The sequence below is a fragment of the Schistocerca americana genome, chromosome 1 (assembly GCF_021461395.2).
Source record: "Schistocerca americana isolate TAMUIC-IGC-003095 chromosome 1, iqSchAmer2.1, whole genome shotgun sequence".
NCBI classification, from domain to species: Eukaryota; Metazoa; Arthropoda; class Insecta; order Orthoptera; family Acrididae; genus Schistocerca; species Schistocerca americana.
In genome coordinates, this window is record NC_060119.1 from 273,576,889 (window position 1) to 273,593,668 (window position 16,780).

Here is a 16,780-nt window from a genome sequence, read left to right on the forward strand (position 1 = left end):
TGGCCATATCTACAACATAAAAGGGAAAAAATGCTTTTATTACCCATTAATAAAGCTGTCAGTGGCCCAGAAAGAAGTTCATTGTGCAGCAACAAAAATTTTTCATGATTTGCCCAATAACACAAAATGCCTGACAAGCAACAAAGCAAGCCTTAAATCTAACCAAAAATCATTTCTCCTGGACAACTCTTCCTAGTTTACCAATTTATTGCTATTTCAAAGCTGATGTGGGGGGGGGGGGGGGTTGCCAACTTGTTTTTCAGTGTAGTTTCATGAGTAGAATGAAAAGGAAATGTGACATTGTCATTAATGCCAACACTAAACATGTATATATATCCAGTAAACTGAATCATTCCACATCATTTCAATAAAAGAATCATTGAAATGATCTATGGAACAGGTAACTAACTGGCTGACTAACTAACTTGAGCCTTGAGCAGCTTCTGGTGAAGTATCAGTGCAGCAGCAGTGCAGTAGCGAGTCGCATATTTAGCTTTCATATTTGTTTTGTAGTTTGATTCTTAATTTCTTTCCGAGTGTTTGTGCGCTTGCATATTTAATTACATAAAATCCTTGCGTATTCTCATATTTGAGAGGAGTAATATTGCTTATTGATAGCCGTAGAGTATAAATTCACAGAGTCATTAGATATTAGCAGTAGGACGGATAGGGTGTGTGCGTGCTGTGTGCGGGCGCAGGAGGAACTGGCTGCGGTTCGTGAGCAGCTGAGTGTGCTGTTGACCACGGTCAGCCGCCTTCAGGCTGCTAACTTGAGGTGCACCGACAGTGGAGGGTCTGGCACGTCGCTTGAGACACCCCAGGTGTCGCTTGCTGCGTCCACTGACTCCGCCGCCGAGGCACCTTCTAGTGTATCCAGCGCGTTGGGGCTGCCCTCACCTCAGGCTGAGTGGTGGACTGCAATGCGTTTATGTCGCTCGAGGCAGAGGGTCAATGTGGAGGCTGTCCGGCTGGCCTCGCCCATTCGTCCTGTCAGTGGGCAGGTGGCCGCTCCTTCAGCAGGGCCCGAGCAGGCACACGGGGGCAATGGCTTGCTGGTTATTGCGAGCTCCAATGTTAGGCGGGTGATGGAGCCCCTTAGGGAAATAGCGTACAGGGCTGGAAAGAAATCCAACGTGCACTCGGTTTGTGTGGCGGGGAGCCTCATCCAAGATGTGGAGGCGGCCTTGCCTGTGGCTGTCAAGCGTACAGGGTGCAGTCATCTGCAAGTAGTTGCTCACTTCGGCACCAATGATGCCTGTCGCTTGGGTTCTGAGGCGATCCTTAGTTTGTACAGGTGGCTGGCAGATTTGGTGAAGCCCGCTGGCCTCGTACACAGGGTGCAAGCAGAGCTCTCTATTTGCAGCATCGTTCCCAGAGTGGATCGGGGTCCTTTGGTTTGGGGCCGCAGTTTTGGCTGCAGATTTCTAGACTTGCGCTATTGTGTGGGGAATTGTAGGATGCCCCTAGATAGGTCAGGGGTGCACTACACAAAGGAAGTGGCTACTCGGGTAGCAGAGTACTTGTGGCGTGCACATGGGGGTTTCTTAGGTTAGGCAGTAGTGTGAGGTGTCCTGATGAACACTCACCAGTCGATGTGCAGGCAGGTAAATCAGGACATGCTCAGTGTAAAGACACTTAAGCTATCAAGATATTAGCAGTAAATTTTAAGTGTTTGGAATAAAGTTCCTGAATTTACTGCCCTCCAGGAAGCGTGTGGCGCGCAAATTATTCTCGGGACTGAGACCTGGCTGAATCCTGAGATAGGAAGTTCTGAAATAAGTAGTGAGGGTTGGAACGTGCATTGGAAAGACAGACTGGACACTGTAGGAGGTGGTGTCTTCATTGCAGTTGACAAAAATATTGTGTCTACTGAGGTCGAAGTAGAGTGTGATTGTGAAGTTATCTGGATACGTTTAACAGGGCTAGGGGAAATAAAGTTAATTGTGGGGTGTTATTATCGGCTACCAGGTTCCATCGTGGCAGTTCAAGAATCATTCAAAGGGAGTCAAAATTCTGTATCGCAGAAGTACCTGTATCATGCTATATTACTCGGAGGCGACTTCAACCTACCTAGTATAGACTGGGATGTCTATGGATTCATAGTAAATGAATCGACTTCATTTACTTCCAGTACGATGGACGTGGAAGAATTATGGGCAAATTTTAAACACATTGTAAATCACGCATTGGACAAGTATGTGCCGAAAAAGTGGGTTACGGTCGGAAAAGACCCACCTCGGTTTAACAGCGCAATTCAGAGAATGCTCAGGAAGCAAAGGCAGTTGCACTCTCGGTACAAGAAAGATAGGGAGAATGAGGACAGGCAAAAGTTAGTAGAGATTTGTGCTGCTGTAAAAAGAGCAATGCGCCAAGCATTCAACCGTTACCACCGTCATATCTTAGCAAAAGATCTTGCTGAAAACCCAAGGAAATTCTGGTCTTACGTAAAATCAGTAAGCAGGTTGAAGGCTTCCATCCAGTCACTCACTGCTCAGTCTGGCCTGGCAAACAGAAGACAGCACGTGAAATTTTGAATTTAGCATTTGAGAAATCTTTCACGCAGAAGGATCATACAAACATACCGCTGTTGAGTCTCGTACAGATTCCCGTATGGAGGACATAGTAATAGACATCCCTGGGGTTGTGAAGCAGCTGAATGGGTTGAAAATAAATAAATCACCAGGTCCTGATGGAATTCCAATTCGGTTTTACAGAGAGTACTCTACTGCGTTGGCTCCTTACTTAGCTTGCATTTATTGCGAATCTCTTGCCCAACGTAAAGTACCGAGCGACTGGAAAAAAGCGCAGGTGATGCCTGTATTTAAGAAGGGTAGAAGGAGGGATCCTCAAAATTACAGACCAATATCCTAAACATCGGTTTGTTGCAGGATTCTCGAACATATTCTAAGTTCGAATATAATGAATTTCCTTGAGACAGAGAAGTTGCTGTCCATGAATCAGCACAGCTTTAGAAACCATCGCTCCTGCGAAACGCAACTTGCCCTTTTTTCACATGATATCTTGTGAACCATGGATGTAGGGTATCAGACGGATGCCACATTCCTTGACTTCCGGAAAGCATTTGACTCGGTGCCCCACTGCAGACTCCTAAGGCACGAGCATATGGGATTGGTTTCGAAATATGTGACTGGCTCGAAGGCTTCTTAAGTAATAGAATCCAGTAGGTTGTCCTCGATGGTGAGTGTTCATCGGAGGTGAGGGTATCATCTGGAGTGCCCCAGGGAAGTGTGGTAGGACCGCTGTTGTTTTCTATCTACATAAATGACCTTTTGGATAGGGTGGATAGCAGTGCGCGGCTGTTTGCTGATGATGCTTTGATGTACGGGAAGGTGTCGTCATTGAGTGACTGTAGGAGGATACAAGATGACTTGGACAGGATTTGTGATTGGTGTAAAGAATGGCAACTAACTCTAAATATAGATAAATGTAAATTAATGCAGATGAATAGGAAAAAGAATCCCGTAATGTTTGAATATTCCATTAGTAGTGTAGCACTTGACACAGTCACGTCGATTAAATATTTGGGCGTAACATTGCAGAGCGATATGAAGTGGGACAAGCATGTAATGTTAAGGATATTGGTCTGTAATTTTGAGGATCTGTCCTTCTACCTTTCTTACTTACAGGCGTCACCTGTGCTTTTTTCCAGTCGCTCGGGACTTTATGTTGGGCAAGAGATTCGTGATAACTGCAAGCTAAGTAAGGAGCCAATGCAGTAGAGTACTCTCTGTAAAACCGAATTTGAATCCCATCGGGACCTGGTGATTTATTTATTTTCAACCCATTCAGCTGCTTCACAACCCCAGGGATGTCCATCACTATGTCCTCCATACGAGAATCTGTACAAGACTCAAACGGCGGTATGTTTGTATGATCCTCCTGCGTGAAAGATTTCTCAAATGCTAAATTTAAAATTTCAGCCTTCGCTTTGCTGTCTTCCATTGCCAGACCAGACTGATCAGTGAGTGACTGGACGGAAGCCTTCGACCCGCTTACCGATTTTACGTAAGACCAGAATTTCCTTGGGTTTTCAGCAAGATCTTTTGCTAAGGTATGACGGTGGTAGTGGTTGAATGCTTCGCGCATTGCTCTTTTTACAGCAGCACGAATCTCTACTAACTTTTGCCTGTCCTCATTCTCCTGATCTTTCTTGTACCGAGAGTGCAACTGCCTTTCCTTCCTGAGCATTCTCTGAATTGTGCTGTTAAACCACGGTGGGTCTTTTCCATCCGTGACCCACTTTTTCAGCACATACTTGTCCAATGCATGATTTACAATGTGTTTAAAATTTGCCCATAATTCTTCCACGTCCATCGTACTGGAAGTAAATGAAGTCAATTCATTTACTAACTGGGATGCTAACAACTGCCATTAAGAATTATCTAGGCAGTCCTTTTCCTGGTCAGCCTCATCAACCTCTCACTTTGTCAGTAGCCTTTCTGCATGTTCATGCTCCTTTTATGCAATCTAGTGTGTCATAAGCGGATGTCAGTGAATAGATATCTTTTTTCATGATTTTGTTCAGTCATCAGTAGTTGGTGCAAAAATTTTGTATGCTGTCCTTCATCTTCACAAGGACTTTCAAAAGGTTCAGTGATGTCATCTTGCAGAATCTTCTCCAGTTCTTCCCATATTATCCGTCATTCAGTTGGAAGTGCACCTACATGATTAGTAGGTGATCCCCTGTGTTGATATCGTATTTTGCCACAGGCTGTTGTGATGCTTGAAAGTACTCCCATCCAAGAACAATATGATGTCTACATTGTGTAAAATGACAAATTCAAAGGACTGCACTTCCTCATTGATAATTATTCTTGCAATACATGTTCCACTCAGCTGGACACAGTTCCCATTTGTGACAAGGAGTTCTGTCGCTTTCATATCACAGAACACAATCTTCTTTAGCGGGCAACAATAAGCATTTAGCATTACAGAAAAAGAAGCCTCTGAATCTGCTAGCACCTAGACTGATTGGGTATCAGCGATGACATCAGTTAAATTTCCTGTCATCGCCATATAGCATAATAGTCATTGAAAATTCGCCTTTTTCCCTGAGTTAGCACATAATCTATCCAAGGTGTCCACACTGAAGACCAGCTGATGTGTTGTCCTCCATCCTCCAAATGTCTGTTCTTCTGCAGGCACTTTACTTGGTGGAGGAGTTAAAGGTTACACCTACATTGGTTGGATGCAGGGTTGTCATTTGATGGTAGCAGCTTAAGTCCAAGCTGACCAAATTCATTCTTCAGGAGATGTTCGACTGGTGCTGGAGACTAATGTCAAAGTTTGATACACCTCTTCTTCAGCATTCTCTTTTACCTTCTCATGTATAGTGTCGACTTTAGTGGATGCCTACCTCTTGCACAATTGGTCCAACAGTTCTGGCTGCCTTAAAATGTTGTTTCTCTTCTCTTACAACATGGCATTTGTGGGAAGTGAGGGTATTACGGTCTTCCCCAACTGCCATAGGGATGACATTCAGGAGTTGATCATACCTCTGTCATCCAGACCTTTTCTGTTTCATTTCCTCAATATTCTGACACCACTTGATGAACTCTTCTGCTGGAGTGAGAACCTTACCTGAAGAGCTTGGTCTGTGTCTTCTCTGACTCAGATTCTCAAATGTAAATGTGAGATTTTGTCAGCTTATTTCATAGACAGATTCACATCAATGCAAAGGGACAAAACATTCTGTGTTTATGACTGTGTTGTTCACCCATGACATTGGGCCCTGATATTTAGTTGTTCTCCTGCACTAAGTGGACTTGCTGTTGGTTGTCACCAAATGCTTTCTTCATTTCATCAGAATTTGTTCCAGTTATTCAGCTTCTCTTTGTTGTTCCCAAACCATTGCTTGGCATTATTGTACTTCAGCGTCATTAGTATACTTTCCAGGACACACTTTAATTTTAAAAATAAATAATCAGTATCAGTGATTTCCTTACAACATTGTTTTTGTAGATTCAATGCAAAATACAGAACATTATTATTATTATTATTATTATTATTATTACTGTTACTATTATTATGATTGTTGTTGTTACTTTCAATTACGTTTTGAGAGTCAAGTTCTCTTTGTTCAAAATATAGTTGGTTTTAGGTTCATTGAGTTTTGTCAGTGTTGTTGTATCCCAGCTGTTGTTTGAAGAGAGTCATAAAGTTCCAATTATTACCTCAAAAGAATAAAGAAGTATAATTAATTTTTTGTCATTTGGAGGTATATGTCTGCAATTCCGGCAAACATTGAAATCCCCACACCACAGCACCATACTCGCCACTAGATAAGCCAGAACAAAATGATGCAGCCCATTGAGAAAGTGGAGATGGGTGTGCAATTTTGTTTTGGATGTTGCTGTACTGGTGTGCTGCATTTCAATGTGACCCAAGTATTGGAGACATATATCTGCAAATAAACAATAAATTAATTACATAAATTTATTTTTTTGAGGTGATAATTGAAATCTCATGACTACTCCTTGCAGTATCACACTATTAGTTATTTGGAAATTATTGCTAATATTTATTGACAGTATTTTTCTATGTGTTTTTACATTTTTGTGTCTCTAAACGTTTACACTTAATATTTTTCTGCATATATTTTATTATCACTACAGTAATAGTAATCTTCAGCCCACTCGAAATGGTAACCTCACTATCACCCAATATTATCTCTTTTTTGTCTATCGTTTTTCAGATACATGTAGGGGAAAAGATGGATCTCCATCTCATGGGCACTAAAATTTAACTGAAAATTAGGACTAAATGTGTGGAAAAATTGCAGAGAGACTGAAAGTAAGACAGCACATACTGTCTGTTCTGTCTCTCTGTGATTATAATCATGTTCTCAATTGAATTATGTATTTGATACAATAAAATACGGTAGAAGTGGAACATACCATGGATTCAGATATAATGCAGTGCAAAGTATGTCTCCCAAAATAAAATATCATTTATAAATGATTTTTGCACACTCAGTATATTTCATAGTTTCAAATGGATGATTTTCAAGATGGAAATATCACCATGGAATTCACCAAACGACCATTGAAGGAAAGCAGGGTCTTGCAACAGTGAATCTTTTTCACAGTTTCCTGAAAGTCTACCCAAAGTAATGGTAGATAAAAATTTAAATGATCATCAAGAGCATAATTGTGATGAAATGGTGCTTTATTATCTATTGCTTCCAACCAGAAATTTGGATACAAAGATAAAATCAGGAAATAAGATGGGTTTGAAAATGAACCAAGACAGAATAACAATCCTCTTTGCCACAGGTAAATCACACAGTCATAAACTGACACCTCTTTGTATAGGTAAAAGTAGAAGTCAGATGTTTCAAGCATGTAAACATGTCATCATTTCAGTTCACTTACAGGCATTCAAAGAATGCTTGGATGACGTGTGACATTTTTACCAACTTGTTTCAAGAAGAGTTACTTCAATAGTAAATGCAGTTGGGGAAATGTAAATGTTCTTAAAATCTGTAAACTTTAAGAATGTTGCATATTCAGGAGGCCTGGTGGCAAAGCATCAGTCCGACCACTATTAGGAACTGCTGGAACAGGTGTTCTATAGAAGAAAAAACAAGAGATGAAGGCTATAATGACAATAGATGACAAGGGTGTTATTGATGCTGTTTGAAATGAGATTAGTGAAGCAGTTGAGGATAAGTATGATAAAATTGAAGAAGAAAGTATAGATGGTGTTCCCAGTACATGTCAAATATTGGACAACATAAATAAAATGATTATGTGTATGTAGCGACAAAGTGAACCAAGCCAAATTGAAATGTTTGAATCTGAATGAAGCTTTTTCGTATCTTTGTAGCCTGGATGGTACATTACCTGATGAGCCTAAGCAACACACATTAAGGAAACTGTGTGAAATGCCCCATCATAGAAAGCTAACTGACTTCCATGAAGCAGTAGAGTAATGTGTAGTGTAGCTTGCAGGAAGTATTGCAAATTATCATACTGTATTCGATAGTTTACTTTATATGCTGTTTGGAAACTCTTGTAATTGTTTAGTTGACGTTCAAGTGAAGTTTGTGTAATTGCTGTACTCTGGTAAGTTTCTGATATGTTGTATTTCTAATGTTCTTTAAATTTAAATACGGTTTCATACAGTATTTGTAATATAGCATTATGTGTTCATCTTAACTTTCCATGCATAATATGTCATTACACAGCTCTCTCTCTCAATGTACTGTGGGTACGCTATAAAGCAGAAGAAGGCACGTCCCCTGACAATTGCTTTATATAGGGTTTCTACTGTGTATGTGTTTTAAAGTCTATACCATTTATAGACTCAGCCACTAGCAAGTTTCATTTTTTGCCATGTTTGTTATTCTGCTACAGCCACAGCAGGTTGTTACTGAATCTACTATTTGAAATCTAGGACCAACTCCCAATTTTGTACAAGAGAAACCAAGTGTTTTCTATATACGAGGTGGTTATAATTAAACTTTTGCTACTTGAACCAGTGTAGGTGGAAAAATTTTTACCATATTGGTACCCAATTTGATAGGAATGATGTTCAGCCTGCACTGCAAGATTTGCATCATTAGTAGTGTTAGTGTCATGACTTGCTGTTAGGCACCGGTACTGCTACAGGTACAACAATATAGAGTTGGAACACAAGCATCTTGTGCATTACAGTTGCAGACAGTCAACAAGGGTTGTGACAAGGTGAGCAGAGCTTTAATTGTAAGGCTGTTTTATGAAAACAACAGCGACAGTGCTGCTGCTCTTTCCAAGTATTGACACATTACAGGAATACAGTTTTCTGTACCAGTGTTGAAAAGCGTGATTCAGAAGTTCAAATTAACTGGAAATTTGGGAATTGCTTCTGGGAGAGGCTGATGGGCAATCATGTCACAAATTGTTGAAGAAGTTACTGTTGCCATTGTGGAAACTCAGTGTGTGATCTTCAAGCAGCACACAAGCTGTGTCATCCAAGAAGTTTTGTGAACATTTGTGAAATGGTGTCTGTACAAACTTCCAGGCAGTCGTGGATGCAAATGGTCATCACACTGAGCAACTTTTGAATCCTGGAACATAAACATTTTGTGCAGTTAAAATTTGTTTCTTTAAATGGTTTATTCACTATTTTTCGTTCACATGTCCTTACAAATGTTTTCACAAAGTTTCATTGTCCTATAATCACTCATTCTTCATGGTGGCCCTCTGAAGTAGCAAAAGCTTAACTACAACCACCCTACATATAACAAAATAAATGCATTTTTCTTAGTTAAAACTTTTCTTTCAGCCTTGATGATCTTCTGCGTGCTGGAATTACATTAGCAGAGAATGTTGTTGTTGTAAATAAAGAGATGTCAAATTCAGCAGAAGAAGACACTCTTGCAGACTGCAATACCATTGTAGCAGTCCAAACTATGTTCAAGTTAGTATTAATGTTAAGATTAATATATTTAAAGTAAAAGTGCTGCTCATTTGTATTATATGCTCCCATTGTAATTGCTTTTCATTCATAATGTATATCTAATAGACACTGCATAGTGTCAGAATTTTTATTTTATTTTATTTTATTAGAAATGAATATCAGTTCATTTCTTTGTATGAAATATTACTACTTTTACATAGCTTATGTATCACTTGTATGCTCATATTAACGTCTCCAAACATAGAGCTTGTTGTTATCATTTTACTTTGTATTTGGTGATAACTGTTTGTACAACTGTCATTCTAAGTTACCTGTTCTGCACATGAACTTCCTTTCATCGACTGTATATTGGAGGTATCTTGATAGAGACGCTTTAAGTTGCTTTAGCAATTAGGCTTGCTTTTTTGGAGAAGGCACTCAGAATGTAGCCTGTCATAAGAATAATACATGTTCTCAATTATTTGTATATTGTTATAAAAGCCAAGTTTAGAAACATTACTAGCAAAAATTTCAGAAAACTTTTCAGTGACATGATTTACAGTCAAATGAATTCAGCAACATGACACTGTAGACTTTGAAAACACACTGTTCATCCTTGGCATCACTTCAGTTTGAAAACAAGTGTGTGTGTGTGTGTGTGTGTGTGTGTGTGTGTGTGTGTGTGTGGCCCCTTTTTTTACGTTGGAAAGAGATCGAAGTGTTATTAGATTGATTTCCCGTGATGCAAGAAGTGGGGCCTGTTGTTGCATATTTCCTCTTTAAATATGAGTGATGATTGGCAGTCATTCATAAAGAGTATAAATAGAGAAGTTGGCTATAGGGTTTCACCATCCATGCTGCCAGTTATTAAAGCCCAGCAGGTCACACTGACAATTAGAGATGCAACTATTAATGGCAAAAAATTGCTGGTACACACCTGATGTCTTGCATGAGTAAAATGTCACTCAGAAGAATTTGTATACTATTCTCGAATGTCTACCAGTCGTCAAGTGAGGCAATAGGCAACAGCAGACTACACTCTGTCCACAAGAAGGAACCATTCCTTCTACCATAGGAAATCAATCAGATCAAAAGTGTTGGTGGTTTTTTCCCATTAGAGGGCTCATGATGAAATGAAAGTGGTTTCTTATCAAACAGTACAGGAATATCCAAAAACAACTTTTTTTCAACTTACTCTGGCCAAGGAAGCCTGCTCATTTATACAATTAATACAGTTTGTTGCTATAAGATCTTCAATAAGTGAAATATACTAACAGGAAGTGATAAATTCCATCAAATTGTAAGTTTTTGGAAACTGTTTTAACAAGGACTTGAATTGAAGAAATCAATTATAGTTCAGTTGCAGGAATAATTAGCAGTTTTGTAGTCACAGAACTCAGTGAGCTAATGTTTGTTACATATTTTCACTCATTTATGTCTTACAGAATAATAATTTGGGGCCACTGTTAAGAAGTATTTATAGGATACTAGAAACTAATGGAAATATCTGTGCGGTCTGCACCCTTGCATCTTTCACTCATATGACAAAATTAATTGTAACAGTCTATTCTAGTTTGAGATAACAGTAATACTTACAAATAGTATACAGAAGAAATATGTAGTTCACTATCATCTAATGAATCTAACTTTACCTTATAAGGATAAGTCATCACATAGCTGAGGCACTGAATTGTTGATATACACTTAACAAGTCTGGAAAAATTACCAAGCTTTCATGTGATGTCCTCCTCCAGAGCTAATTAGTTCAGAATTAATATACACTCACATTCATACCCACATGCAAATATACATAAAAAGTCATTTTCTCACAGTTGGGTGACCTGTGGGCAGCACGTCTGTAGTGAAAAGCAGTTCCTTGCCTTGTGTGCTAAAGGTTTTACTATGACCTTCATAGACAGTCCTTACCATCCAAAGCTAGTCCATCAATAGATCTTTTCTGTATCTGCATGTGCCCCAAATCCTCCAACCAGTCCCATGAACCAGCTGCATAGGTGTAGCTCAGTCCTCTGCACCTGTTTCAGCTACTTATTATCATTAATTTATTTTATTTACTTATTTTATTAATTTCCTAATGGGTTCTTTCTATTTCCTAATGGGTTCTTCTATGGGAGGTTCTGGATTTGAGGGGATGAGGAAGTGGCTCTAGCTGTTTCCTAATAGCCACTATTTCCTAATAGCTATTAGGAAATAGCTAGAGCCACTTCCTCATCACCTCAAATCCAGTACCTCCCTCAGAAGAACCCCAAAAGTGCTCCACTTGTGACAGGATACTTTCTGGGACTGGATCAGACTCTGAATGTGGCTCTTCAACAGGGATACGACTTCCTCAAATCCTGCCCTGAAATGAGATCCATGCTTCATTAAATCCTCCCCACTCCACCAAGAGTGTCTTTCTGCCGTCCACCTAACCTTCGTAACCTCTTGGTTCATCCCTATGAAATCCCCAAACCAACTTCCCTACCCTCTGGCTCCTACCCTTGTAACCACCCCGGGTGTAAGACCTGTCCCATGCACCCTCCCACCACCACCTACTCCAGTCCTGTAACCCGGAAGGTGTACACGATCAAGGGCAGAGCCACGTGTGAAAGCACCCATGTGATTTACCGACTGACATGCCTACACTGTGAAGCCTTCTATGTGGGAATGACCAGCAACAAACTGTCCATTCACACGAACGGACACTGGCAGACAGTGTTTGTTGGTAATGAGGATCACGCTGTGGCTAAACACGTCTTGGTGCATGGCCAGCACATCTTGGCGCAGTGTTACACCGTCCAGTTTATCTGGATACTTCCCACTGACACCAACCTATCAGAACTCCGGAGATGGGAACTTGGCCTTCAATATATTCCCTCTTCCCGTTAGCCACCAGGCCTCAACCTCTGCTAATTTCAAGTTGCCGCCACTTGTACCTCACCTGTCATTCAACAACATCTTTGCCTCTGTACTTCCACCTCGACTGACATCTCTGCCTAACCTCTTTGCATTTACATATGTCTGCCTGTGTCTGTATATGTGCAGATGGGTATGTGTGTGTGTGCTAGTGTATACCTGTCCTTTTTTCCCCTTAAGGTAAGTCTTTCCGCTCTCGGGATTGGAATGACACCTTACCCTCTCCCTTAAAACCCACATCCTTTCGTCTTTCCCTCTCCATCCCTCTTTCCTGATGAAGCAACCTTGGGTTGCGAAAGCTTGAAATTTGTGTGTTTTTTATTGTCTCTATCAACATACCAAACGAGAAAGTAATGGTATGTTGATAGACACAATAATATATATATATATATATATGTGTGTGTGTGTGTGTGTGTGTGTGTGTGTGTGAGAGAGAGAGAGAGAGAGAGAGAGAGAGAGAGAGAGAGAGGTTCAGCACAAAAGTCCTAAGTCTGATCATTACCGCGTATATGCATGAGTATTATCTTATTTAGCACATGACTAAAACACACAATATACTTAAACAATGGATATCCAGGATGGAATGTAACAATATTATGAGAAGAAAAGTTGCCCCTCACCATATAGCGGAGAAGCCGAATCGCAGTTAGGCACAACATAAGGACTCTCATAATTAAAGCTTTCAGTCATTGAGGCCTTTGTCAACAATACACACACACACACACACACACACACACACACACACATGTAAACACAACTCTCACACACACGACTGCAGCATCAGGCAACTGAAACCACACTGTGAGCAATAGCACCATTGCATGATGGGAATGGTGACTGGGTGGGGGTAATGAGGAGGTTGGGATTCATTGGGGGAGGGATAGTATGGTGTGGTTGGTAAACAGTGAAGTGCTGCAGGTTAGGCGGAGGGCAGGGAAGAGATGGGGTAGGGGGCAGGGAGTAGGGGAAAAGGAGAAAAATAAAAGGTCTGGGTGTGGTGGTGGAATGATGACTGTGTAGTGATGGAATGGGAACGGGGAAGGTGCTGGATGGGTGAGGACAGTGACTAACGAAGATTGAGGCCAGGAGGGAGGGTTACAAGAATGGGGGCTGTATTGCAGGGAAGGTTACCACCTGCGAAATTGAGAAAAGCTGGTGGTTGGTGGGAAGGATCTTTATGGCACAGACCTTGAAGCAGTCATTGAAATGAAGGATATCACGTATGGCAGTGTTTTCAGCAACAAGGTGTCCACTTGTTTCGTGGCCACAATTTGTCAGTGGCCGTTATTGCAGACAGACAGCATGTTAGTGTCATGCCTACATAGAATGCAGCACAGTGGTTGCAGCTTAGCTTGTAGACCACATGACTGGTTTCATCAGCCATGAGGCAAGGGATTGGGAGCTGAGGTTGTGTAAGGATGGACAAGTATATTGTGTAGGTATATCCTTCATTTCAATTACTGCTTCACAGCCTGTGCCATATGAATCTTTCCCACCAACACCAGCTTTTCTGAACTGCACAGATGGTAATGTTCCCTGCAATACATCCTTCATTTCCGTAACACTCCTGCCCTCAACCTTTGTTAGTCATTGTCCACACTCTTCCAGCCCCTTCCTTGTCCCCATTCCAGCACTACACAGCTGTCATTCCACCACCACACCCAGCCTTTTTACTACTCTCCTTTCCTGATCCCCCCCCCCCTTCCACCGCCTCTCACCTGCCTTCCATCTAACCTGCAGCACTTCACTGTCCACCACCACCACCATACTATTCCTCCCCGTCCATGCCCCAGCACCCTCCATACCCCCACCCAGTCGCCACTCCCATCATGCACTGGTGCTGCTGCTCACAGTGTGGTTTCAGTTGACTGAGACTGAGACTGCAGCCATGTGTGTGAATTGTGTGTGTGTGTGTGTGTGTGTGTGCGTGTGTATTGTTGACAAAGGCCTTAATGGCTGAAAACTTTAATTGTGAGAGTCCTTTTGTTGTGCCTATCTGCGAATCAGCATCTCCACTATATGGTGAGTAGCAACTTTCCTACTTATATGTACTTATATATAGTAAAAATGAGAAAAATTAACTTGACAATATTTCATTACAGAATGCCCAGTTCTTCAATGTAATGCACAGCCTCTGGTTGCTAGCAAGAAATCTTCTTCACTACCATAATATGTTCAAATCTGACAGTTGCTGACAATTGAGCATATATACGGATGTGTAGTTCTTCAATGACAGTCCCAAAATGCGAGCTTGTTCCACTTGCAGAATGCATCTTTGCACCTGCTGTAGCATGTTTGGATTTGATTCAGGTCTTGTGTGGTATGCAAGATCCACTTAGCGTGTGAATGGATAAGCGGGCACACATCTGTTACTGCTTCCCACTGACCTACCCGTTCTTCAAGAGGTTTAAAACCTCTGGCATGTCAGAAGCATCATGCAGAGCAGATGTTGTGATTGTAGCCTTTTAAGATTTGAAATTGGCAGATCAATATGCTTGGGAAGCTTAGGATTCCTGGAGGATTTATTTGATTCCCTCATCATAGCAGTAGATCAGCACAAATGAAGTGGCATAATACCTGTCAACAGCAGAAGCCAATGAATTGGGCTAGATCTGATAGTGCCATATGTTATGCACATGGTAGTATTCATCTGGATGTCAATAAGCTTTGTATGTTGACTGTTCATCCAGACAAGTGCTCAGTATTCAACACAGACTACACCAGACCCAAGATCAAAAAGCACAGGGTTATTGTTGAGGATCCATAGGTAGTTCAACATAACTTATACAAGATACTGTTGAGAGTTTTATATTTCTGTGCTGGGTTCAGAAGGTTTTGCTTGAAAGTTTAGTATTTGCTCCAAGAAGATGCCTAGGTATTTTAGGTTTCAGTTATGACAAAGAACTCTGCCTCTGTAACTTATGTTCAGTTTCATGTTCAGCATATGGTTATTCTGATGGAAGCAGCAGTAATGGCGAGAGAATTACCCCCAGGTAATCTGTTGTTCAGCTTCCTCTCCCTGTTTATCTTGCTTCCAGTCATGACATGGGACTTCTGATCTAATGTGTTGTTAACAGGTAGTGCCAACATTCTACAGTGCGTAACTTGCAGAAGTTTATAGAATGGGACCTGCACTACACATTGTTGAAGGCAGTAGTGAAATCAACAAACATTGTGGATATTTTTAGCTTCATTTGGATCCCTGGCTCTGTGAAGAAAGTAAGAGACTTCATCACAGCAGCTGTGTTCTGGTCTGAAGCCTGCTTGATCAATTGGAATATTCTCCAGTATAGCACTGTTTATTTTATTACAAAATGGACAGAAGCAATTGAAAATATGGACTGTATGTATTACTAACATTACACTGTGTAAAAAGTAAAATTACACTCCAGGATGTGGAATTTCTAATACAGCTGATAGACATGTTTCAAAATAAATAGACAGTGCTCATAGCTTTCAGAACACCCAGTTCCACCATCACATTAGAAAGAAATAAATTGGGGATCTCAGATGGTGGTGGAAGATCACTCAATAGATGAAGAGGGACATCCCATTGTCTGAGAAGGAATGTAAGCAAAGATGTACCGCCATGGAAAGTAGATGCTCCTTCTGCTTTCTAAAGGTTTTTATTTCATATAAATGAAAAACGCAATGCATTTCTTAAAAATTGGGTTAAGAAATGTTATGCAATCTTTTCAAGGATAAGATTCCTCTTCATAAGGTAGACCACCTGGGGTAATGCTAAACATGAATGTGATGATCAAATGCATTGACATACTGAAACCCATTACCTTAAACCAAATTTCTATCTTTTGTTTACTCATTCATCCATTCATTCATTTGTCATGCTTTTTAGATAGCATTATGAAGAAGAACTACCAAGGATGTGGAATGAGTGAAGGTATACATTAATAATGAGGAAGAAATTGTTAAAAACTTTATTGATAATTAAGCAGTGGAAAATCCAGGATGGAATGTAACAATATTATGAAAAGGGAAGTTGCTACCTAGCATATAGTGGAGATGCTGAGTTGCAGATGTGGTTTTAGAGTGGTTTCAGTTGCCTGAGACTGTAGTTTTGTGTGTGTGTGTGTGTGTGCGTGTGTGTGTGTGTGTGTGTGTGTTTGTGTGTATGTGTGTGTATTGTTGACGAAGGCCTTAATGGACAAAAGCTTTAATTGTGAGAGTCTTTTTGTTGTGCCTATCTGCGACTCAGCATCTCCACTACATGGTGAATAGCAAATTTATTTTTCATAGTATTGTTATTGATAAATAACTATCATTAAACTGCTGCAAACTATTTGCATATTCTTGTGCTAAGCTTAACGCAATAAAATTAACATGAAAGCTACTCTTTTTTTAAAAGTTGCTGCTTCATTTATTATACTAAATTTCAGTTGTTGATGTCCTTTTAATTGATTTAACAAAAGCAGTGATTCATTCCAATTATAATAACTTTGGCCTT

At 40.5% G+C, this 16,780-nt stretch overlaps 1 protein-coding gene across 1 annotated transcript in view; it reads left to right on the forward strand.

Moving 5' to 3' along the window:
* Positions 1–16,780, forward strand: part of LOC124621966 (potassium channel subfamily T member 2) — a 700,004-nt gene that overhangs the window by 599,093 nt on the left and 84,131 nt on the right. Inside the window, exon 18 of the mRNA XM_047147499.1 lies at positions 9,289–9,423. Coding sequence (XP_047003455.1) covers positions 9,289–9,423 — 135 coding nt within the window. The remainder of the gene's footprint in view (positions 1–9,288; positions 9,424–16,780) is intronic.